The sequence below is a fragment of the Hyperolius riggenbachi genome, chromosome 10 (assembly GCF_040937935.1).
Source record: "Hyperolius riggenbachi isolate aHypRig1 chromosome 10, aHypRig1.pri, whole genome shotgun sequence".
Taxonomy (NCBI): Eukaryota; Metazoa; Chordata; class Amphibia; order Anura; family Hyperoliidae; genus Hyperolius; species Hyperolius riggenbachi.
Window position 1 is genome coordinate 77,979,753 of NC_090655.1, and position 25,530 is coordinate 78,005,282.

The 25,530-nt window shown below is 43.2% G+C and overlaps 1 protein-coding gene across 5 annotated transcripts in view; it reads left to right on the forward strand.

Annotated features, from left to right (window-relative positions):
* FGFR2 (fibroblast growth factor receptor 2) overlaps nt 1-25,530 on the forward strand; it is a 175,635-nt gene that overhangs the window by 104,079 nt on the left and 46,026 nt on the right. For all 5 annotated transcript variants that reach the window (XM_068258018.1, XM_068258020.1, XM_068258017.1 and 2 more), the window contains 2 exons: nt 2,778-2,901; nt 24,389-24,579. In XM_068258018.1, the coding sequence (XP_068114119.1) occupies nt 2,778-2,901; nt 24,389-24,579 (315 nt within the window). The remainder of the gene's footprint in view (nt 1-2,777; nt 2,902-24,388; nt 24,580-25,530) is intronic.

Below are 25,530 nucleotides of genomic sequence, written 5' to 3' on the forward strand. Positions count from 1 at the left end.
CACATTATCACGCGCAGATGGCCATGCGATCGGAATGCAACATGTACCATCGCACTCCGTCTGCGTTTGCAGGCTTTGTGTGGCTGATACCATTCACTTGCTAAAAAATGCGTGCATTATGCGTTCGTCACCGCACTGGTACGGAACGCATGTAGTGTTAACGTCAGACAGTGCAGTCTATGCACTTCTGATGATCATGCGTGTCTGCCACCTGCACGCATTGCCGAAATACGGACGGCAACACGTGTAATGTGAACGAGGCCTTAAAGAGAACCTGTACTGAGTAAAAATATTCAAAATAAACACATGAGGTAACTTCAAATGAACATTACATAGTTACCTTGCCATCAGTTCCTCTCAGAAGCTCACCATTTTCTTCTGACCATAATCCCTTCCAGACTTCTGACAATATTTTGTCAGATCTGAAATATATCAGTTGCTGTCAATAAAATATCAGTTGCTGTCAATAAAATATCAGATGCTGTCCGTTATAGCGGAGAGGTAAACTGATGTACCAGGTAATGTCCATGTTTCCCTATGGCTTAAGTGGGCGATGTTACAGTTTAACTGTGTGCTGACCAGGAAGCTGTTATGGGTAATGACCATTTTCAAAATGGAGGACGGAAAATTCCCTTGATCACAGTGAACAAACAGGGCGCGGGACAGGAGAAAGACACTGAGGAGTAGACTACATGGAAGGTAAGTATGACTTGTGTATGCTTATTTTGACTTTTAATTTTCAGTTCAGGTTTTCTTTAAAGAGAACCCGAGGTGGGTTTGAAGAATATTATCTGCATACAGAGGCTGGATCTGCCTATACAGCCCAGACTCTGTTGCTATCCCAAACCCCCCTAAGGTCCCCCTGCACTCTGCAATCCCTCATAAATCACAGCCACGCTGCTGACAAACAGCTTGTCAGAGCTTGCTGTGTTTATCTCTATAGTGTCAGTCTGCTGCTCTCCCCGCCTCCTGCAGAACTCCAGTCCCCGCCTGCATCCCTTCCCTCCCTGCTGATTGAGACTGACACTACAGATGTAAACACAGCCTCACAGCTTGGCTGTGATTTATGAGGGATTGCAGAGTGCAGGGGGACCTTAGTGGGGTTTGGAATAGCAACAGAGGCTGGGCTGTATAGGCAGATCCAGCCTCTGTATGCAGATAACATTCTTTAAACACACCTCGGGTTCTCTTTAAGTGTTAATATAACTTTTTGTTTTCCAAAATTTAATGCAATGTCCATTTGTATGTGTATTTATTTATCCACGTCTGCCAAGTTAAAGGACCACTATAGCAAAAAAGTAAGCACTTAAAATCTGACAGAACCGACAGATTTTGAACTAATCTCAGGATTTTCTCAGGATTTTTTTCCCCCTCCTGAACAGCAGTTTAACTGCCAAAAGAGTAAGATGCCAGCCAGCCTCCCTACTGGCTTGCACACTATTTTAGCATTTAAGACTTAGGAACTGCCATTCAGGAAATGCTTTTGAAAATGGGATCTTACCACTACGTCCTTTGAACTAAAAAGTTCCACTTCTTCATATAGAAGTTCATAGTAATGCTGGAATCATGGCATGTGTTGGCCTCCTTCCTTTGTGCCACAGGGTGTCCCACCCAGCAGTTGCAGAGAGTAGGAAGAGAAAGTAAGTTGTATTGCAGTTTGTAGTGGAACAGGTATTCACAGCTTTGCTACTATACGCTATGTATGTACACCTTTCATCATCCTGATTGCTGTTAGAATTTGACATATTTGAGTGTAGCTGGGCTTTAACTGCGGTGAGAACTCTAGTGGGTGGAGGTGCCCTAATGTCTGCAGGAGAATTCCTGGAGATCCACTGTACTCTCTATCTATGAGGTCAAATTCACAAAGAATGTCAAGTATTTAGAAATGATTACAATTCTCCTTTTACACCAGCTTGGATTTTTTTCTACATCGAATATGAACACCTTGAAATAGGTATTGTTCTATTTCTACTCATAACTGGGGACAGAATTAGAAACGGGCATTGGAGGGCTGATTGTGAAGGCGTTAGGAATATGTAAGAGCTGCAAGATTTCTTTTGGTTTTAAAGTTCTGTTTTGGGTTTGTGTGGTTTTTGTAATGTGTGCTGTGTGGAATTCAGTATAATTTGTAATGCATAATATTTCATAAATTGCACATGAAGCAGTATTGCATCATTTCATTTTTATTGGCTGGCTGGATTTGAAATGCAAACTCCCTACGTCAATGTCACATGCTGCTTGGCTGGATTGGACAGGAGCTGTTCAGTTCCCTTTCTCCTCTCCTCATGACCTACAGGAGATAGTCAGGAAGGAGCTGAGAAGGGGCACCAGCCAGTATTTTCCTGGGAACATAGAGCTGAACCTGCCCTCCTCCTCCCTTTGAGGCACAGGATGGAGCAAATGTGGATGAGATCAGGTGATGAAGGAACCTCCCTTTTGCTGTCAGCTGTATATTTTCTGCACAGATCTCTGGGTCGTGTGACTTTTCCAAAGTTAATTTCTCTGGAACAGCTGCATCAAATGTGAAAACTGTGTGACTCCAGGCACAATCTGTGGGTCACCTTTTCTAGTAATGGAAAATTCAAGCGTTTGAACTAGGGCCTATAAGTTCCTCAGATTTATGTATTCTTCTTTATGTCTAATTAATAATACGCCGGCTACTCTGCATCATTTAAGCAAAGAAAATGTCAATATAAGCCTGTAAAATAATCCAATGAACATGAATATTTTGTTTTGTATTAGCATTGTGTACATGATCTATTCCTTGTTCTTCCCAGGTACGGAACCAGCACTGGAGCCTGATTATGGAAAGCGTGGTCCCATCTGATAAAGGCATCTATACTTGTATTGTGGAAAATGAACACGGGTCTATCAACCATACTTACAGTCTGGACGTCATAGGTAAGAAGATGCACACCTTATCTAGTCAGTGTTCTGTATTGCTACAGAGGCGTGTATGTAGGCTGTAGCTGGAGAATCTTGTTGTAGAAAAGGACATCCAGCAAAGCTAAGCTTGTGCGCTTATTTCCGGTTGAAGTGAACCGAGCACCATTTTTAGCACTCATGGCATCTCAATAGCACATTTAATATGCATGCCAACAATGTGGCTTATTAATTCAATTAAAAACCTTAAATTTGACCTCTTCTTTTTACATTTAAAAGTAAGGTTTTGTTATCTTACTTCTGAGGCCTGCCCGACTGCAGAAGTTTCAGGCAGATAAGGACTGTAATTATTTTATTGCGCACACTAGCAGAGAGAAAACAAAAAGCTTTCATCAGCATGGATGGAGGGGCAATAATAGATAGTACACTGTGCTTTAAAGCGTTTCCAGGAGTCAAAGATGCTATTGTCACACCTTCCCCGGGATAAATAATGTGCAGCTAAAAGGGGAGGAGGGGGTTACGTGGCAGCTCCTATAGCTTTTAAAAACTAGGGGGGAAAAGTGGCGCTTGGTTCCCTTTAACATGTAAGTGTGTTCTGGTCTGGACAAGGTGTTAAAGGGATACTGTAGGGGGGTCAGGGGAAAATGAGTTTAACTTACCCGGGGCTTCTAACGGTCCCCCGCAGACATCCTGTGTTGGCGCAGCCACTCATTGATGCTCTGGGCCCCGCCTCCGGTTCACTTCTGGAATTTCAGACTTTAAAGTCTGAAAACCACTGCGCCTGCGTTGCCGTGTCCTCAATCCCGCTGATGTCATCAAGAGCGCACAGCGCAGGCCCAATATGGTCTGTGTCTGTGCAGTACACTCCTGGTGACATCAGCGGGAGCGAGGACATGGAAGCACAGGCGCAGTGGTTTTCTGACTTTAAAGTCAGAAATTCCAGAAGTGAACTGGAGGCGGGGCCGGAGCATCGGTGAGTGGCTGCGCCAACACAGGATGTCTGCGGGGGACCATTAGAAGCCCCGGGTAAGTTCAGCTCATTTTCCCCCGACCCCTCCCCCCCCCTACAGTATCCCTTTAAGTTGCACGTCCTTTATAGAAGGAGAATTTTATAGAACGTCCAATGGTTGTGATTATTTGAAATGGCAGTTGGAAAGTTTGGGGCATATCTGCTCCAAATTGATTGGTTCAGCAATGAGCTGTAAAAAGGATGTGCGATCAGCGATCATAGATGGATTCAATCAACCTAATTTTTAAAAGTAAAATCCTATCAAAATTGTGCAACTCTTAGTTGTAGAATCCAACATCAAAGCAGTTGTCCTAAGCAATAGTTTATATTCAGTTGTCTGAGAAACAATGATGACATGAAAGTGGAACAGTCGCTCGTAGCAGCCAGTTGGAATCTTTTTAGGCGGTCTGAATTTACTGTCTACAGTATAAAAACACTGTTATATTTGATCTGAGGAAGCGAACTGTGCTCCGTGAAATCTTTGGTTTGAAATTGGCATTGCCCCTTCTCTTGGAGGTTTCTTTTTATTATTTTTAGTCACATAATATACAGTAGATATACCGGTCATCCACTACCGGGATGTGGCATCCACTTCGCCCTCCCAGTAGTTGGAATCTTTGTTTTATTGAACAGCCGAAGCCTAATTGGTTCCTCTGGGCAAATACTCCCAGTTTTTTTTTGTTTTTTTTTGCACCTGTCATGATTAGGATTGGCTTATTGACATTCAAATTCTTGCACAATCTGGGCCCTGGATCCCTGAAGGATTTGTTGCAACTGCATCACACCTCCCACAACCTTGGTTCAAAAGGATCGAATAACTTGATCAACCCCAGAATCCATCTCAAAACCTTTGGAGACAGAGCCTTCTGCCATGTTGTTCCTACACTTTGGAACTCCCTGCCACATCCAATCAAAACAGCTCCAACCCTGGAAACCTTTAAAGGACAACGGAAGTGAGAGGGATATGGAGGTAGCCATATTTATTTTCTTTTAACCACTATGCTTACACCCCCCTTGTGATCAGGCTATTTTTTGCTATTTAGGCCACTGAAGCTTTAAGGCCTTGCAGCAGGGCCGTACAACTCAGCACACAAGTGATTCCCCCCCCCCTTTTATGCCCACCAACAGAGCTTTCTGTTGGTGGGCTCTGATTGCTCCCCCAATGTTTGTTTGTTTCTCTTTAAATATCTTTTTTCTTTTTCCTTTAAATAAATGTTACTATTTATTTATTTTTCGAAACCCTGCCCTTCCTCCCCCCGCCAGCCAATCAGCGCGATGGGCTGTCTGACAGCGGATCGCTTCCCTGCCTCCAGAGGGGACAGCCGTGTCACAGCCGTAGATTGCAGTGCTGTACACTGTAAATAGATGGCGGTTTCGCTGTCTAACAGTCTCCCAGCGGCAATCGCCACTGGGAGACTGATGACGAATCGGAGCTCCACCATTTAAGGAGTTCCACGACCCTGCCCCAGGACTTGACGCCAATTGGCGTTAGGCGTTCTGGGGCTGCCGCGGCGATCACGCCCCATCGACGCCGTCGTGGAGGTGGGGTGTTAAACAATACCAGTTGACTGGGTATCCTGCCGGTCCTCTGCCTCTAATACTTTTAGCCATAGACCCTGAACAAGCATGCAGCAGATCAGATGTTTCTGACATTATTGTCCGATCTGACAAGATTAGCTGCATGCTTGTTTCTGGTGTTGTTCAGACACTACTGCAGCCAAATAGATCAGCAGGGATGCCAGGCTACCGGTATTGTTTAAATGGAAATAAATAGGGCAGCCTCCATATCCTTTTTGTTACAGTTGTCCTTTAAGTCCAGACTGAAAAAACACCTGTTTAGTCTGGCATTTATGAACACCTGACTTTTCCCTCTGTAACACAGTCAACCTTTCACCATTGGGTGAGGTGTTCTATACTGGTGAACAGAGAACTTTGATTGGTTAGAACAGCACTGTCCTTTGACTTTCTTCATCATTCTTTGCGATGATGTGCTTAGTAAGCCAGCATTACTTTTTACTGATTGTACATCTCCAGTTGACAAATGGTCTCCTCGGTGGTGAGTTATGAGACTCATATTGTTCTTGTTTATCTGTAGTAAGGATAGATGTCCTGCACAGTGGTGATCAGTAGCTGCAGTATTAGGGGAACAGGACACAGGAAGGCCAGCTTGGGGAGCCTCCATCCATCTGCTTGCAATAATCCTGAATTGTACTGGGGTGCTGTAAGCTTTCAGCCACTGACAGACTAATATAAAAGAAAAATGGCCTCTTGTTAAGCAGTAATAAAATACAATAACCTGGTATGCTGATTCAGGATAGGAGGGCATTCTCATTTCTCCAGGCAAGCCTGTTGATGCCATGAACGGAAATGTGCTTTGGCCCCTCTGAGCTGGACCGGTATCCCGTAACATGAAGCCAAATGCTTATGTCAGGATACTTCATTACCCATTTTTTCTATGACTTCCCAAACTTTCAAACTTGACAAACTCTCTCTCAGAGGGCGGCCAGGAGCCGAGGAGGAAAATTCCAAACAAGCCTCCAGGAATAGGTTCCTTTTCCTGCCAATATGGGCCCTGCCATGCCTTGTCTTACACAGTAAGCGAGTACATTTCAGCGGGGCTCTCTTGCTTCCACAATGGCTTGCTTTGTGTGCAGCTAGATGGTCTGCTGGCGGACATCTGCACTATTTTAAGGTGGAGGATCTATTTTGTTTTCATAGAAATGAGTACGTTTGTATGCACCCTTATGCAATCTTTTGGCCTTGAACGCTGTGTCAACCTATGACGCTTTTTTACTGGTAGGTTGCCCAGGCAACGTCCAGTACTCATACTGACCAATCAGATTTATGCTTTTATTAAATGGGTGAAGTCAGAAGACTGAAATGTGACTTCTGAATTCACAGTGTGAGTTACTTTTGATAGATTGGTATTTCACAGCTAATTAAAAACCAAATGCCTTTAGAACTGGTATTTATGGATTTTGATTGGGGAGGGGCAGAGACACTTAAGGAAGCATGGATATGGCTCTACTGGAGTGTGGTGGAAATATAAGAGGTCCCAGGGTGATTCCTGCTCTTTTCCTTCACACGGATTGACGTACAGAGGAGAAAATTGCTCCATGTCAGGGGGTTGTCTTTTTTTTTTTCTTGTGAAGTAATATCAAGTTATTAAAGAAAGAAGGCCAAAGAATACGAATGGAATTTTGGAATGTGTACCCACAGCTAGAGGCACCGGCCATGGATCTTGTTGGATTGGATATGGTGTTTACCGGTTCAAAGCTTTGTACACATGTTAGATGAAAAGTGTCAGATGATGGTGGCCTCTGGTGAGAATGTAGCACATGTACAGCAACCCCGATGCCTCGTCCAGCAATCAGCCTGGTGGATCGCTTTGACCAGACGACGACAAGAGCATTGTTCCCCGCACTTACCCTGCCTGCCGTGTGATGTCACTCCATCACTACTCCCCACCCCCTTGGCATCGGAAAAGACCATGTCGCTAGCCTGCAGTCTCGAAACATGTCAGTTGTTTTGGTACAGTAGGATAGCAGCATGGAGGACTCATATATCCTCAATGTTCAGAGGCTCTTTATATTTTAAAGTGGGCCTGAACTCAGAACTTCCTCTCTGCTCTAAAAGATAAGCAACATAGGGTTAACGTCCTGTGTTTACAAATAAGCTGCTCTGCCGATGCAGGGGCATTAGACAGTGTAGTCTCTCTAAATTCATACAGGGTGCATTTCTTGGTTTTCCTTTTGTCCTATGCGAGAGTTCAGGTCCACTTTAAGTAAGTGGTTCCATTTGCTCAAGAGAGGCCCAGAAGCTCACTTATCGTTTTAATCATAGTTGGAGGTGAAAGGGATTAAAGGGACACTTAAGTCAAACAAAAAAAAATGAGTTTTACTCACCTAGGGCTTCCAATAGCCCCCTGCAGCTGTCCGGTGCCCTCACCGTCTCCCTCCGATCCTCCTGGCCCTGCCGGCAGCCACTTCCTGTTTCGGTGACAGGAGCTGACAGGCTGGGGACGCGAGTGATTCTTTGTGTTCCCAGACACATTAGCACCCTCTATGCTGCTATATGGTATATAATATATGCTATAGCAGCATAGATGGCGCTATTGTGGCCAGGAACGCGAAGAATCACTCGCGTCCCCAGCCTGTCAGCTCCTGTCACCGAAACAGGAAGTGGCTGCCGGTGGGGCCAGGGGTATCAGAGGGAGACGGCGAGGGCACCGGACAGCTGCAGGGAGCTATTGGAAGCCCCAGGTGAGTAAAACTCAAGTGTCCCTTTAATTAATAGCCCTAGATCAGTCCATGGACTGTTTGTTGCCTATCACTGACTGCAAGTTAATGAAAGTTACTGGAATGTTGAGATCAATAGAACGTGATAATGTTCAGTCAGTATATCCAGTTTGACGGCCTATGACAATCCACAAAGCTGTTCATTTAATAGTCCTGGCAAAAGAGAGAATACTTTTCCATTGTCTCCAAAATTAGAATTTTTGGCATCTGTTGGGCTTTAAACAAATTCAGTATATTGTCAATGGCTGTTCGTTCACCTGTGAGGCAATGTGGGAGAGAAACCAGGTTTCTTAGAAGAAACGGCAGACTTCACCTTGAACTCAGGTGTCGGGTGCCAGTATTGTATGTCCTGTGTTGTTTACATCAGACTCCGATAAGGGCTGTGTGTTTAATACAACCAGGGCAGAAAAACATGGGTGGAACCAGCCTTCACGATGCTACTGGGTATTGTGCTCCTCAGTGTGATAATGGATAAGCCAGGTGTACTACTCGGGTACTCCTGCCAACCTTAGCAGCTTATGTTTAAACCCTTCCTGCATTAAATGCAGACAATGAGGGTCAGGATGCAAAATAAAGCCTGAAGTGTGATAGCAGGAAGGAAGCGGACCCACCATGCTCTGCAGGTAGAGGAGCTTTTTGGACGGTGAACATCTGCAGGAGCGAGTTCCAGTAAAAGCATTAAGAATACTAAATCGTGAAATCTGTGCTCGCTCTCCTGTCCTGACTTGCCTGTCTGGCAGGCAGGGGAGAGGCTGTTGACATACATCAGGTTTGGTTAGATGGGCTGGAAGCTCAGACATGACTGTGCAGAGCCCCGGGAGCTGGCAGGCCTCCTTACTGCGCGACTCCTGCCGCTTGGAAAAACAAATGGTGTTCCATGCCAGGGAAGGTGCCACGTGCTATAGTATTACACCTCTGTGGGGCATAAATGATTATTCTGGGTGATTACATCAGTTTGCCAAAGCAATAATTCTGGCACAACACTACAGGTTGTAGTTATTGGCGATACAGATTGGAGAATTTGGGAATACCTAGTTTTGGGGGTCAGGTTAGGATTTGAGAAATATAGTGTGAAGATCCACCTCCGAAATTGAGGTAACAAGGAAGATATACCAGCCAGAAACTCCTGCTAGTCCTTTTATTAAGTGTTACTCCACTTACGGTGAAACTAAACTCAGAACTAACTTTCTGGTCCAAAAGATCAGCCACAGCATGGTAACCTATAGGGGAAAAAAATCCTCATTACAATGTGTGGAAATCTCCGCCCCTCGTCCCCCCCCCCCCCAAAAAAAATCTTAAGTTTTAACTTGGTTTCACATTCCTGGGAGCACTGTAAAGGTATAAGTGTTTACTTATAAGCAGAGAGTAGCACAGCTCTGGTACACAGCTGCTGATAAGATCTAGTTGGACACTTTGATCTGGCTAATCAAACACAGTACTCACAGCAGTGAATTTCTTAAGCAAGTGTATGTGGAATAAAGACTTTTCATTCTGTGCTGTGTAAGAGTTCGGGGCTGTTTTTAAGTATAAAAATCTATATTATTTATGGGACATCACCGCTATAAAAGTAATTTTGTAACTGAATGTCCTTAAAGATTATCTTGAAAACTCAGACTGATGCTGCTGCAACTTTTTATAAAACGTGATGGAAACTGTGGCAACAGCTTGTTGTTAAAAAAAGGGGCCTGCACATGGAATAGGAAGAGACACATAGATTTTGACACTAAACACCAGGGGACTGTATAGTGGAAGAAAGGGGGCTATTAGACACCAGGAAACTTAATAATTTGTTAAGTTTGACACCCCTGCTGTAGATAGAGAGTAACCGGAAAGCCCAATCACTACGATCCTTCTATTAATTGCTTGCAGCACTTATTGCGGCATCGTGGATCAGACCTGTTTAGTGCTCCATGAAAGTGCTGGATGTCTCTGCTGCCCGGGTCAGTATGTGGGCCAGTCTTTGCTGCTGTCCCAGCTTGGCCTAGGATACTTTCCCTTGCCGGCCCCCTTGCCCGATGTGCTGCTAGGGCAAAGGAAATGAAATCCTGCTGCTGAGCACTGAAACCCTAAGCTCGGCAAGCGAAGGAAAAGCAAGAAAGTAAGACTTGTAATAACACCGTGGCTGCTCCCACAGGAGGCTGAGAGAGACTTGTGGGGGAGCTGTAAGGTTCCAATTATGCAGGGATCATGTGCAGAAATCAGCCTTTTTTTTTTTTTCTTTTTTTTTTTTAACAAACTCAACTTCCCCACAAAATGTTTGAAGGAGAAATGAAAAGGAGCATAGATTCCAAGCCAGACTGCGTTAAGCAGGACTTTCCAACACTCACCGGCACGGAGGAATCTGGCGGAGCGAGCGAATGTATAGAGCGTGCGCACGCTGAGCAGAGTGCGCTGATTGATAGAGGAAAATTGACAGACATTCGTCACAGAAAGGTTTTCCAGGAGTCAACTCCTTCTTGGCAAGAGGGAATAAAAAAGATGCCTATCTTGCTTTTGTGGGAATTAAAATCTTGGAAACCTCAGAATGGATTCAAGTAAAAACTCCTCTTACTTAGGTTTTTGTTTTTTTTAAACATTCCAGCCAGGTCTGTTTAGGGAAATACGCAACTGCCTAGGACCTCTGATGCTTAAGGGGGTACCAAAGAACCATGCCATGCGCATAGTTCTTGATGGAATGATTAAATGCAGTTGCTGATTGCACAGTGAACGTGATGTGATGGAACTCTGTGGATCTGCTAGTACACCTAACGACCTGTAATACCAATTACCTAAATAAGCACCATAAATGAGTATGACAGCTGTAACACAAATAACCTTTAGTGACACCAGCCACACCATGGTAATTATGCGGATAAGTGTTTTATGTATTAGATTCCCACTGGTGGTTTTAGAGTGCTTCATTCAACCACTGAAGATCAGCTGCACGTGAAAGTAAAATGAACCTTTGATTAGTAAGAAAGGGAGTATCATCCGCTGGATAGGTCGAAAGCAGCAGATTTGGGCGCCTGCAGCTAATGCACGATTTGGGTGCCCCATAGGTCCTAATGCATATCATCTATTGGGCACCCAAAGCATTTTTGAAAATTAGAACTTTTATAGTTTTTGAAAAAAAGTGTCTTTGTTTTTACGAAGTTTTTGTTTTTGAGAATTATTATTATTTTGAATATTATAAGAGTAGGATAGGTGGTTTTAGGGTTAGGCGTCAGGAGGGGGGGTTTTAGGGTTAGGCGTCAGGAAGGGGGGTTTTAGGGTTAGGCGTCAGGAAGGGGGGGTTTAGGGTTAGGCGTCAGGAAGGGGGGGTTTAGGGTTAGGCGTCAGGAAGGGGGGTTTTAGGGTTAGGCGTCAGGAATGGGGGTTTTAGGGTTAGGCGTCAGGTAGGGGGGTTTTAGGGTTAGGCATCAGGAAGGGGGGTTTTAGTTTTAAGCGTCAGGAAGGGGTTTTAGAGTTAGGCGTAAGGAAGGGGGTTTTAGGGTTAGGCATCAGGAAGGGGGTTTTTTGAGTTGGGCGCCAGGAAGGGGGTTTTAGGGTTAGGTGTAACGAAGGATGGTTTTTAGGGTTAGACGTCAGGAAAGGAGGTTGTAGGATGAGGCATCAGAGGGGGGAGGGTTCTGTGTTTTGAGTAGGGTTAGGTTTAGTCGAAGTAAAATATTGGTAACCTTTACCAATGTTTTACTATCAAAGACACAGAAAATACTTTTCGTTTTCATTTGGTGCCCATTTCATGACGGTATTTATCATTTAGATTTATATCGGCTTCACCTGGCGCCCATTTTTCCTTGCGCCTCTCCTTCATGCACTCAAATAGGTCACTGTGCATCTGACTATGCCAGTGACCTTGTAAATAAACTTAACTAGCAAAAGTAGGTTTGTTTGTTTTTTTTAGTTCAGGAGCAAGCCAAATCTGTGTAGTGCACTAATGGGGAATATTAATGTTATTTCACCCTTACAGAGAGAAAAGCAAAATAATATATAAAATATCACTTATGACTCAACAGAGCTAGGCTGGCAATTTTGGAATTTGCCAGGGGGCAAGTAGTATTGTTAGGGTGGTTATTCTTTTTCTGTTCGCAGCAAATTAGTCCCAATAAAATAAAAAAAAAAGGACGAAACACACCATTGCCTGCATAAATTCAGTTCTGGGCACACAGCACTGTAATGTGCTGGCTGTTATTAGGTGTTAGCCTAGGGCTACATGAGCAAAATGTAATCCCGGTGACTGAAAATGAAACTCGGAGATAAAATCGCACTTTTGTGCTACTGCAGGAGGTTTTTATTAATCTCCCAGGCGTATATATCTGGAATGGGGGGGGGATCTCTGAAATGAGTGACTAATATTCGTCCTCACTCATGTCTATGGAGAGAAGTAGGGGAGAATAATCAGATACTTTATGCTTTATGAATGAATTGTAGAACGGCATAGTTTGTGTGACTGAGCAACTAAAAATGGCCTGCGCTGCTCTGGTAACTGTCCTGGTGAGTATTAGGGATAGAAATAATTTCAAGTTGATGCAGGATTATGCAAATGTATGCAGCTTGAAAATGGACCAATCAAATTTTACCTCAGCAGGATTTGATTGGTTTATTTTCAAAGTGCATAAATTTGCATATGAAAGTTGCATAATACTGCATCACATTGACCATCCCTTTTGAGGTCATTCCCTCTGCAGTCACTGCCTTGCCTGACACGGTGTTCCCCAACCCTGTCCTCAAGGCCCACCAACAGTGCATGTTTTGTGGAAATCCACAGAGGTAGTTAGTCAGCTCTGCTGAGGCACTAATTACCTCATCTGTGCATGTTTGTGGTTTTCTGCAAAGCATGCACTGTTGGTGGGCCTTGAGGACAGGGTTGGGGAACTCTGCTGACACTGAACTGATGGTCACAGGGAATTCAAGTGGGACATCAGCCGTGACAGTATGTCTTCTGTTTGTCTTATGTTGGGATTGGGTGTGAGAATGGATAGAACCTTTGAGGCAGGAAACACACTGAATCGCATGCATTTTGCTACATAGTGGAAATAGAATGCGAAGCGCAAACAGTGAGGGCCACACAAAAATCACATTTGCATGCAATTTCCAATGTGATTTTGTGTGTTTTAAAATTGCACAGCATGTTCCTTTTTCCCACATTCTCTATTCAAATCCCATACGATTCCCAGTCAAAAATGCTTGTGATTCACCTGCTATTTTGGTTAGTTTTTGAGAGGAAATCAAGAAAAAAAAAACATATACCAATTAGTTTGAATTGCCGAATCACGTGGAAAATTGCACGGCAGCATGATTGCTATGTGATTTCCCTGCGTTCCGATAGGAGCACAAGCCCAGCAGGCTGGTGATTGCGATTCAAACAGAAAAAGAATTGCACTTGTAGAAAAACAGCAGCACAATTTATATGTTAACTGTGGTGCTTTTCTGCAAAACGTGAGCGATCCAATTTTTGGATCAAATCGCAACTAGTGGAGAAGGGCCCTAATAGGGTAGCATTAAAACACCATTTTATAAAAGTGAGAAAAGGTTAGAGTGACTATCTTTGTGCTTTCTTGTTGTTGTCTGTCCTCCTGTTGTGATGGGTTCCCTCACTTTCTGCCCAGAGAACAGGGTGTGAGGCTAAATCTTCCAATTGGTGACATGGACAACAGCAAGAAACCTGCCAGTTGTTCTTCCCAAATCTTTTATAAAACTAAAAATACAAACTTCTGGCTAGAGTCGCACTTAAATGTAAATGCATAGTCTAGCTTCCTTAAAAGGTTATACTAGTCACTAGATGAATTGACTGCCTCCTGCTTGAATTCTGCATTAATTTGTCCAGCTTCTGTTTGAAGCTCTGTTTTTTTGTTTGTTTGTTTTTCCAACCAAGTGACTTCTATTCTGTATACTTTCATGTTTGACAGAACAATGATGTCATTACGCGGTAAGGAATGTCTGAAGAAGTCCATTCATTGTATTGTCTGCCGCTAATGAAATGAGAACAGTGACCTTTCATTTAGCAGAAGGCTAATGGAATGGTGTTGGGGAAAGCCTAGGCAGGAATGAACATGGAAGTGGTTTAAGCAGAGCTAATGGATGCAGCCCTGATAGTGTTGTGGGAGGCTGCACAGCTGTGTATGTGCCGCCATCCTCCCATTGCATGGTAAGCCTTACTGCAGACAGGGCAAAGGTCCCAGCGCGATTAACTCAACCTCCACTCCCTCGCTCCTCTCAGATTGTGTTCGGAGCATTCTGCTGCTCTATTTGCCATTATTTGAGGCACGGCCGCCACCACTAATGTATACCTTCTGGGGGGGGGGGGTCCAATCAGAACCCTGAAATATACAGTGTGGGGCAGGGAAAATTCTTAAAGCCCGCAGCATCCACTACGCAATTGTATTTATTATTTTTTTTTGGGGGGGGGGGGGGGGAGCAATGAGCGATAATTTCTGTGATCTCACAATGTAGGTACAGGCGCTTGATTACGCAAACAATGCTTAGTGACATGGTGATAACAACCGTCACGCAGATCGGATCTTTAAGATCCCAGATGATTCCTGCACAAAGTACCGCAATCGCTTGAACTCTCGTTTGCGACCGGCGTGTGCCGCCGCGTATACCCACCGTCCAGAGGATGGATTGGGGAGTGCTCGCCATGGAACGTCATTATTATTATTATTATTATTATTTATTGTATTTATAAAGCGCCAACATATTACGCAGCGCTGATTGGTATCCATCTTCATGGGTTGTGAGGTTAGTATTCTGCTTAGAATTGGGACATTCCAGATTTCCAGTAACGAGGTGCATACAAATTGCTACATAATTAGCAACAAGTAAAGAGGAACTGTTGAGAAAATCTTAAAATTTAGAACACATACAAATAAGAAGTACATTTCTTCCTGAGTAAAATGAGCCATAAATTACTTCTCTCCTATGTTGCTGTCACTTACAGTAGGTAGTAGAAATCTGACATTACCGAAAGGTTTTGGGCTAGACCATCTCTCCATGGGGGATTCTCAGCATGGCCTTTATTCTTTATAAAGATCTTTCCTGAAAAAAATGTATACAAAGATTCTGGCCAGCCTCCCTGCTCACTGTACAATTTTTTGGCAGTTGGATGGAGCAAATGCCATTCACTAAGTGCTTTTAAAAATAAAAAAGAAAACCCTGAGAATACCCTATGGCCTATGAGAAGATGGGCTAGTCCAAAATCTGTCGTTAATGTCAGATTTCTACTACCTACTGTAAGTGACAGCAACATAGGAGAAAAGTAATTTATGGCTCATTTTACTCTGGAAGAAACGTACTTCTTATTTGTATATGTTTACATATATTTTAAATTTTAAGATTTTCGCCACAGAGGTCCTCAAGTAAGAAACATAAAATCTTTTTGTAATTACACACACTTACGGTAGATCACTAGTAGCATAGCCTGTTTGTCTCTTAATGTAGTCTTCCCCTTTACAGCCTGTGTATAGAGGTACTGGGTAGAGTACCTATTTTATAGGCCAAATATGCTTGCAACTGCAGTTCAGTTTGCTTTCAGTCCTTTCTGGATTTAACTGCTATATTCCGCAGTCAGATGTTACCGTATGACACACATAGAATCAGAAGGATAGATGGCCCGACTTCATTTCCCCAAACCCTTTCTTGACAGTTGTAACCTCCACTTCAGAAGATGGGACTCTGTAATTCAACTGTAAACCTCAACTCTAACCGGAAATAACAGGCAGGAGAGGACTTATCTGGATAGAAGCATAGCCACTCCATTACTTTTTTCAAAAAGTTCAGTTTCATACTTATAATTTACACTAATCAGCATTATTGAATGTAGAATTTGCTTTCATCAATTTTGGTTTTATTTGGGCTTTAAATTAGGCATTATTATTTCACTTCTCCTAGTGGCAAGTCAATATGCTAACATGCCTTAGCTTTGAACACACTTATGAGTACTGTCGCCCACAGGAATCGGGTCTTGATCCCTTGGGGGACAGTTTGGGAGCCAGGTTCTGTACGGCCAGGCGTGTGTGTAAAAGTTTAAAGGACACCCGAGGTGAAAATCTGATGAGATAAAGGATTGTATCTATCTTCCTCCTAAAAACTACTTTTTAGATATCCTACAGTTTTATTTAATATTTAAATTTACTTTTTACATTTTTACTGTTTTTGTTTCTGCTCAATGATACATTCATTGAAGTATGCCAGAGCTAAAATTGATGAACCATGGACCCTTTTTATCTCTTTACTCCTCTCAGAAGCCATTTTCTGCCAATAGTGTTTTATGGTTGTAATTTCTTATCAGTGAGGGTTACACTATAGTCCCAATGCAGTCCTGACCCAGACAGAAACTGTCACTTACATACCTGATGTTTGACTCTTTGAGGCAAATAAAGAAAAAAAGGAAAAGAGTATAGTTATTAGTGTGCTTGGCACTGTACATACGCATGTCTATCCCATCATTTCGCATCACCTCGTGTATCCTTTTAAAGAGACTATAAAATATAAAATAAACATAGACAAGACAAATAACATTTATATGGTGGACTCAAAGCGCCAGAGCTGCAGCCACTAAGGTGCGCTCAGTAGCCATTAGCAGTGTTGGGGACTATTACCCAAGGTCTCCTACCATTTAGGTGCTGGCTTACTGAACAGGAAGATTTGATCCCTGGTCTCCTGTGTCAGAGGCCGAGCCCTTAACCAGTACACTCTTCAGCTACATTGCTTGTATAGTGTTCTCCTAAAAAGTTATAACTTTACCAAAGTTTTTTTTTTTTCCCCCCGAACACATCCTCAAAGCCCTATGTGCGCTCTGACATCTGATGCATAGTACCATCCCCTTACCCGGGTGTGCTGTGGCACGTGGCATCCTCTGCCTCGAGTAGAGAGAATGCCATGGCAATTGGCTGTAAGGGGGTGGGGCTACGCGTCATTGCCCACGGGCCTCGGAGGATGATTTAGAAAAGAACTGGCAAAGTGGTCATAACTCTTTAGGACCCCAAACATGCTGTTTTTTTTACACTTCATAGTGTCTTTTAGGCCCGGTTCACATCTGCATTTTTTTGCAGAGCCGCCGTACGGATCCGGTCATCTGGATCCTGGAAAACGGTCCGTTTTTGCATCCAGTGTGCTGCAAAACGTCCGTTTTCCATAGGTTCCTATTGTGCTGCAAAACCTTACATTTCCATTCCGCTGAGCGAAACGGTCTGGAAAATTGGGTCCTGCTGCATTTTTTTTGTCCGTTCAGTGGAACGGACCACGGAAACGTACAACTGGTTCCGTTGGCAAAACCTAATGTGAACCGAGCCTAAGCCTGGTACACACTATGCAATTTAAATTTCAGATCCTATTCCAGCGAATGATCAGATCGATATTAAGATCTGACATTAATCTGACAAGAAGTCTAGTGTACACACGTGTGTTTTATTTTTTTAAGTTCCGATTTTCCCCAATCAGATTTTTGTTTCTCAATAGGAAATAGGATCTGAAAGGAAAATTGAATGGTGTGTGCCATGCCTTAAGATGTGCGCAAAGTTTTATCCATGCATTGCTGATAAGACACGCACAGACTCCTAAGCATGAAGTTGTAACAATGGAGTTATTCCATAGTGCACACTTTTTATTATGTGCCCTTTAAGTCAGCAGTGTCAGACATGATGGATTGGCTGCGTATTGTACATAAGTCCCTCTTCTGTTCTGACTCCAGATGAAAAAGACCTTTGTGAATGTGTCTTTTAAGCCCACAAATCAGTCTTGCACAGCTCTGAGTGCAGAGCGATCATTTCATGAATTCGGTGTTTTTGTTGCTTTTTTCCCCTCCCTTCTCCTAGCTTTTTAATAACTTACTGCAAGTAAAACAAGGTTGGTGCTTATAGTGCGGCTGCCAGGATTACGTCAACGTACCAATTCCCCGCGGAGTGCCAGGGAGAGCAACCTGCATGAATGCCGCCTTTGTTCCAGGGAGGTGTGCTAGCTTTACATGAGGCTGCTCTCTGGACGTCTGTTTGTGAAACAATTTATTGGAACACTGCATAGACGCTCCCAGAGATTGAATACACTCTCCGCTTTAACTCCTTCCTGCCCAGAGGTGGCTGGGAGACCACTGACGACCACCAGACAGCAATTTACAGTTAGCCAAAAAAAGGAGATTTTTTTTTTAACAGGAGAAAACACAAAGTTTCTTAGTGCACTCAGCAGAGATTTTTGTAACCATGGAAAATGTAACAACCAATCTGATATGTGTTAAAAACAAACTCCATGGCCTATTATTGGATTGGTCTTAGAACAGGAATAACATTTTGTCAGTAGACGTTTGTTGGCACTAGTCTAGTTTAGGGGACCCAGCAGCAAACCTCATAGGGAAATTCTACCAACGTGATTGGGTGGAGGGCACCCTCTCCAACTGCTAGGTTTCAGATAGATTGTGGTCAGCTACACCCACGCTTTTCAACCAATCACAACGCTTCATGCTGTAGAGGGTGCTGTGATTGGAGAACTGTTCCTTATGAGGTTTCCTGCTGGGTCCCACCCACAGAAACTTTAAATATTCCTCAAATTCTCTTTATCCAATAATCCCCCGATTGCGCGCCTGTGATGGAGTAAAAGTAGTATAATGGTTAAGGGTTCTGCCTCTGACACAGATGACCTGGGTATGAATCTTGGCTCTTTCTGTTCAGTAAGCCAGCACCTATTCAGTAAGGAGACCTCGGGCAAGACTCCCTTACACTGCTACCACCTGTTGAGCTGGACTGGCTGACCCTACTGGCTGCAGCTCCGGCACTTTGAGTCCGCCAGGAGAAAAGTGCAATATAAATGTTATTTGACTGGTTAGGGGTCAAAAGCCTACCTCTATCAGATCACTGTGGGAAGTCAAGCTTACTTAATTGGAATGGCAATAGATAGTGGACACTGTTCAGGTAGATCCATTATGCTGGGAAAACGCAATGCAATTTTCCATTCGATCGACAGGTGGTCGGACGGAAATACCATTTATACATGTCCAAACTGCTCCCGATCGATAAAGGGAATCGATTTTCTGATGATATCTTCGCAAAATTGATCCCTTTCTTGATCAGAAACAGATCGGACATGACGAAAAGAATTGCCCGATTCCCGTCGATCGGACGTGAAGTTCCATTGTGTGTTCCTAGCATTACACGTGGCCAATTTTTGGGGATACTCTCACATTTGATATCTGGTTTGCTTTAAATGAGTTCATTAACCGTTTGTGTCATGATGCAAATTATCGTTATCAGGATTAGATTTCAATGTTAAAGGACACCCGAGGTGAAAATAAACGGATGAGATGAACAATTCATCTTTCTCCTAAAAATCACTTTTTTTTTTAGATATCTCACAATTTTATTTTATATTTAACTTTTTAAGTTTTTTATGCATAGTTGTCTGCTCAATGACGCAATCATTGAAGTGCCGCTGTAAACAAGGAGAGCGTTATTGGTGGGCTGTGATGCCCGAGATACCTATGATTCATCTACCTGAGTGAGTGCGCTATATTGCGCGGGCCATTTCTGTTTTTAAAAAACTGGATTACGCTATGTGTATTTTATATTGTTTTACATGTGGATATGTGCAATTAAACCTGGAGCCTTTTTTCTACTACCAAACAAAGTGTGGAGGCTGTTTACATTGAAGTGTGGAGGCTGTGATCTATAGTTAGCCGCTTGAAGGCCACGCATTAGACCCACCTGGAATCTGAGGTGGTGTCCATCTGGTGAGCTGCTATACCAAAGGGGCTATATTTCACTGAGAGTGGAACGCACTGTTGTCACCTATGCACGTGTTGGGTGGAGTGTATTGCTATATCGCTGATCTGTATTACATTAATGCACTATAGGCGACTGTGTTTATTTGTCTAGGTCGTCAGAGGAGCGCTGTCACAACAACGTTGAATCATTGAAGTATGCCAGGGCTCAAATCTATAAACTATTGACTCTTTTTATCTCTTTCCTGTTCTCAGAAGCCATTTTCTGCCAGGAAAGTGTTTTTATTTCTGTAATTCATTTTTCAATGAGGTCTGACCCAGTACCGACTTGTCACTTGCATACCTGATGTTTAACTCTTTCAGATGGAGGAAGAAAAAAAAGGAACACAGTATAGTTATTTGTGTGCTTGGCACTGTACATTCATATGTCTATCTCATTATGTTACATGTCACATCGGATGTCCTTTAATTATGTCTGACTGTTCTGTAGATTGTATGTTTTGAAACCCAGTGATTCTGTCGGGTCAGCCATTGCAGCCGGGACAACCTCATTTCAACTCTGTACCCACTGAGTTTAGTTATCAGACTTGAGTAATGTAACAGTCGACCAAAAGAAACAAGAGCACTCTGTAAGTTGTGTTGCCATGTAATGGACCGCGCTATCAGTCCAGCGAAGGCCAGTTATCAGATGAATTTGGCAACGGCTCTCGGAGACTTGGCAATGCTCAGCGACTTATAAACTCGGCACTTTCCTGTCCACAAGTTAGTTGTTTATTTATTGGCCCTGAGAATGGTAAGCTGACCCAAGCTGTAGCTATTTATTACATGCAGCACACTTTTTTTTTTTTTTTTCCTTTAATGGATTTTTTAAAACCTTTTTTCTGGCAGTCAAAATGGATTTTGGAAGATGAAGGGTTAAATAGAACTCTCACAGTTTCAGGTGACCCACAAATGTTGGCATCCAAAAATAGCTGGAGATGACGGCTGGAATCCATGCTCCCTTTGTTTTTTTCGGCGGCCTGTATAAACTAGCATGTTTTCTATTGTCCTCCTCCTAGCGGTATCTTTTGAAGCTCGAGCCTTTTCCCTTCTCCCTCCCCATTACTTACAAATACACGTCTCCCTCCCCTTCTAGCTTGGCACTGATTTTGCTGCAGGGACCAGTGCCAGGAGCTTAACGGGTTTACAGACTTGAGCTATTCCCCCCCCCCCCCCCCCCCCTCCTTGGCGTCTCTGCCCTTATTTATTTTATAACATATATAACTCTGAACATATACGGTTGTGTAGCGAATGTGTGACCTTTTCAAAACTTCAGCACAGTCAGTTCTAGTTATGGGGTGAGATGTCTGGATCACATGCATAGAATTAAATGGAAAAGATGCGGTTTTCTGTTGCACCTAAAAGCTTAGAATTATGAAGTACAGGGCTGTGGAGTCTGAGTAATTTTTTTGGTACCTGGAGTTGGAGTCTTGAGTCGGTGGTTTCATATACTGAGGAGTCAGAGTTGGAGTCGGATGATTTTTGTGCTCATTTCATGGCTGGGCCGAGGCAGAGGCGAGAGAGGCCCAAGCCTCAGGGCACTCTGTAGGAGGGGGCGCAACAACTCCCTCTGCTGTCATTCCCCTATTGTGTTTGAAGCAGAGAGAAATAAGAAAAGGGGATACACTGCAATGTCTGCAAGCCAGATAACTAGAGATTATGGTGTTGGAAGGGGGGGGGGGGGGGGTTGGGTCCCTTGGGGCGCCTGTTAGTCTAATAGCAATTAGTGTGTGACGGCTGGGGTAAGAGGGATAAAGGGGCGCACTTTGGTGTCTCAGCCTTGGGTGCTGGAGGACCTTGTCCCCGCTCTGCTCCATAGCCCTGCACGGGTTGTGGAGTTAGAGTCGTAGTCGAGGAGTTGGAGCAGTTTTGGGTACCTGAAGTCATTCAGTGATTTCATAAACTGAGGAGATCTTTTTTGTACTGATTCCACAGCCTTGATTAAGTATAATGAGTTTGCATGGTTAGCTTTGTCGCTTTACATTGGCTAATATTTTCTTTTGTATTAGGTGGTCTGAGCCCTCACCCAGGGATCAAGGGAATCATATTTACTTGTACATGGGATTTTTTTTTCTTATCCAGACCAGTCAGCATGTAACTTTGGGTCCAGTGTGGGGGGCAGAGTTGCAACTAGTAGAGAATGTTGGATTAGACCCTTACAAAAAGAGGAAAGCTTCTCTACCCATTAATGATCCCCCAATTCCCCAGCATGCACCTGTTACACCAGCTGTTTGAAGTGGATGATCTCCAGTGCAATGATGGGTACCCTTTGCAAGCTTCACTGACACACAGTTCTTGCCCTATCACTCCCCTGGCCACATTGGAGCGTGCAACTGTATGTCATTTCACTAGCCTGTAGTAGATCATGCACAGGAACCTTTAAAGTGGTATGAAACTCAAAATTACATTTTTGCTTTAAAACATTAAACACAGAAAGAAAAACGGAAAACAGTAAAAGACTGAAATCATGTCATTTGAAGGCATATTTACTCTTCTCTTAACTGATAAAATTTCTGGCTGCACAGCAAATTATCAATTGTCTTGTAATTACGTAATTGCTGTGCCTACAAAATAGAGAACGTTGTCTGTTTCCACACAATCTGATCATTTTGGTAAGACAACAGCAATCTTAACAGGTAACTCATGAGTTAGGTAGAGGTTTGAGTATTCACCCTTCCAGTAGCTTTAAAACCATTTATATCTTTATCCTATTAGTTTTATGTTGGGTTTAATGCTTTAGATTATAGAATCAATTTGATTTCCATTGCACTTTAAAGAGCATTGCTGGCACACTGCTTCTAAAAGCATAAAAGCAAAATAGACATCTTGATTGATCTATCTCTATGTGGACCAGCTTTCCGTTGAGCGTGAATGAGTCAGCTCTGAGCACCAGGACTCTGCCCACTCTGGTTGCAGAAACCTTACACAAATTAAAATATGAAGCGGACTTCTGAAAACTGGACCAGGATTGGAACGGTTGGCTATAGCAGTCAATCGGGTTTCATGTTTCAGGCTGAGATAATCAATTGGGTAGCACCCCCCAGCAGTTTTGTACCACTAAGCAATCCATACTTAGCTCCACGTTTCATAGGAAACAGTTTGGAGTGTGCTGTTTGGTTATCTTGGACGATATCAATGAGAATTCCTATTTGCAAGGTCTGAATTTGTTGAAAGACCACACATGCCAGGCCCTTAGGCCGCTAACTTTAGGGAACAGCTGGCTGCCCCTTGTTTCTTTATATTAACACATCTTCCCGCTGTAAGCAATCAAGCATAAACAAAGTACATTTTCCCACGAATTAAGTCTCTGTATAGACTTCATTTATTTTACTAAAGGTGTTGGGATGGTATGGCATTAAACATCTTGTTTCTTTCCTATATTTATGTTTCATAAACAGATTACGCTGCATTTTAGAGTCCGTAGTTTGCCGCAGTCCTCATCCTGAAAGTTCACAATCCCGTTGACTCATAGTCAGGGCACTTTGGTTGGATGCCAGTTAACCTGTTGCATGTTTTTGGTTTGTGTAAAGAAAACCAATCCCCCATTGGGATTTGGCACTGGACCCTAGGGCTGCAAGATAATAGTGCTTGCCATTTAGTCAGTGCAGATCTGATGGTCTACAACTCCTCTGATGTGAACTAGAATTTTATCACAAGTACAATAAAACCTTGGATTGGTTCAAAAGCCCTTTGCAAGGCAAGCAAACCTTTTTATGAAATGTTGACTTGGTAAACAAGCAACATCTTTATACAAGCATAGGATGACTATGCATGTCACATCCATATTCATATCCAGCTTGTTCACTTTTTTTTATTTTGCTGCCGGAAAGAGTTAATTTTCACTGACATGCAAGTGACAACTTCTGTCTTGTCTGTACCTTGTTGAGAATATAGTAAACCTCACTAATAAGCAAATAACAGCCATAAAAGTTTCCATGGCAGAATACAACTTCTGAGGACAAGGGTCAGATAGTGAATAGGAGGATAAATAAAATTATCGAATTAGTTTATTTTCACCTCGGGTTCACTTTAAGAAAAAGTTGAGGTGATCAAGAAGATGGAAATGTTGGAGGTCTGCTTGCAAATAGCAAACAGCTTGACACTTATCCAGGCAAACTTAGTAGCTGTTGAGTTTGATTGGCTCACCATGCAAACCCAGGTCATTTGAATTTCTGAGAAGGGCAGTACGGTTCTTTTTTACTATTTTTTTTTTATTATGATTATATGTTTAGTGAAAATAATGACTCCTTTGATACGATTTTCTTTTTCCTAACAACATCCTTTGTCTTTTTTGTCCAGATATATTATCAGTCTAGTTTTACTATTACCCATTAAACTATTACCTGGTTTCTTATGTCAACATATTTGTGTTCGGTGTCCGTGTCTACGTTTTTTTTGCTGCTTACATATTTGGAAGTGATTTATAGATTTAATAACCATCTGTAATCTGTGTGTTGTCTGTTCCTCCTCCAGAACGCTCCTCTCACCGGCCCATCCTTCAGGCCGGACTTCCAGCCAACACCACGGCGTACGTTGGAGGGGACGCGGAGTTTGTCTGTAAGGTGTACAGCGATGCTCAGCCCCATATTCGCTGGGTGCGATACGTTGAGAAAAATGGGAGCCGGTATGGGGTAGATGGGATCCCGTACATGAAGGTTCTGAAGGTAAGACTGATTGGGAATATGCGTAACTTGCTTTATGGTTCCATGTTCTACAATATTTTTATTCAAGACAAGCGTTCCTGGTTGTCTGTGTCTACAAAGAGCTATTGTGGTCACACTAGAACTAGTAATAATGAGCAACATTTAGGTGGAGTTACTTTGTTAATCCAAGTCAGAGCAGGATCATCCACCAGGCAACCTAGGCAGGTGCTTTGGGACCAGTGGGTGTCAAGGGGCCCACCTGTCACCTTCTCTGACCCCTCTCCACTTCAGCTTACCAAAAAGACCACAAGGGGGTCCAAAATCTACTACCTTGCCTAGGGCCCCATTACATCTTAATCCACCTCTGATCCAAGTAGCTCCTTCTTTCTTGAGGTGAGGGACTATGATGATTATTTATGTAAATATGGGTAAATTATTCACGTCACTGCGGGCACTATGATGTCTAGATCAGACGTGAGGCGGACAAGATGTCCAAATACATAGCTGGAGGTAGGAGAAGGGGTTTTCATATTCTGTTGCCCTAATCTCACCACCGCTGTGCGGTGTAGCTAAGGTTTGGGCCCCAGTGTAAGGATTACATTGGGCCCCCTAAGCACTCTATACATAAGCATTCATATGGCGCACCAAAAACCTGCCATGGACATCACAGTATGAGAGGTGTAAGCAGAGGAGGGGAACAGTTTTTTAATGATTACCATTATTCAAAGCATATCTAGAAGTGATCATTACCAGCATAGCAGCAATGAAGAGCTAATACTGTGTTTGAGAAAGGGCCTTTTGCGCATTACTATCTTGGCCTGGCGAGTCGTCACGTCCTCCTGGATCTTGCGCATCTGCTGTCTCAGCGCCTCCGTTATCAGGGTGGATAGTTCAGGGCGTAACATGGAGGCCACCTCGCTTGCGAGATGCCGATAGTCTAAGTCAAGTCCTTGTATCAGGTTAGGATCGGCC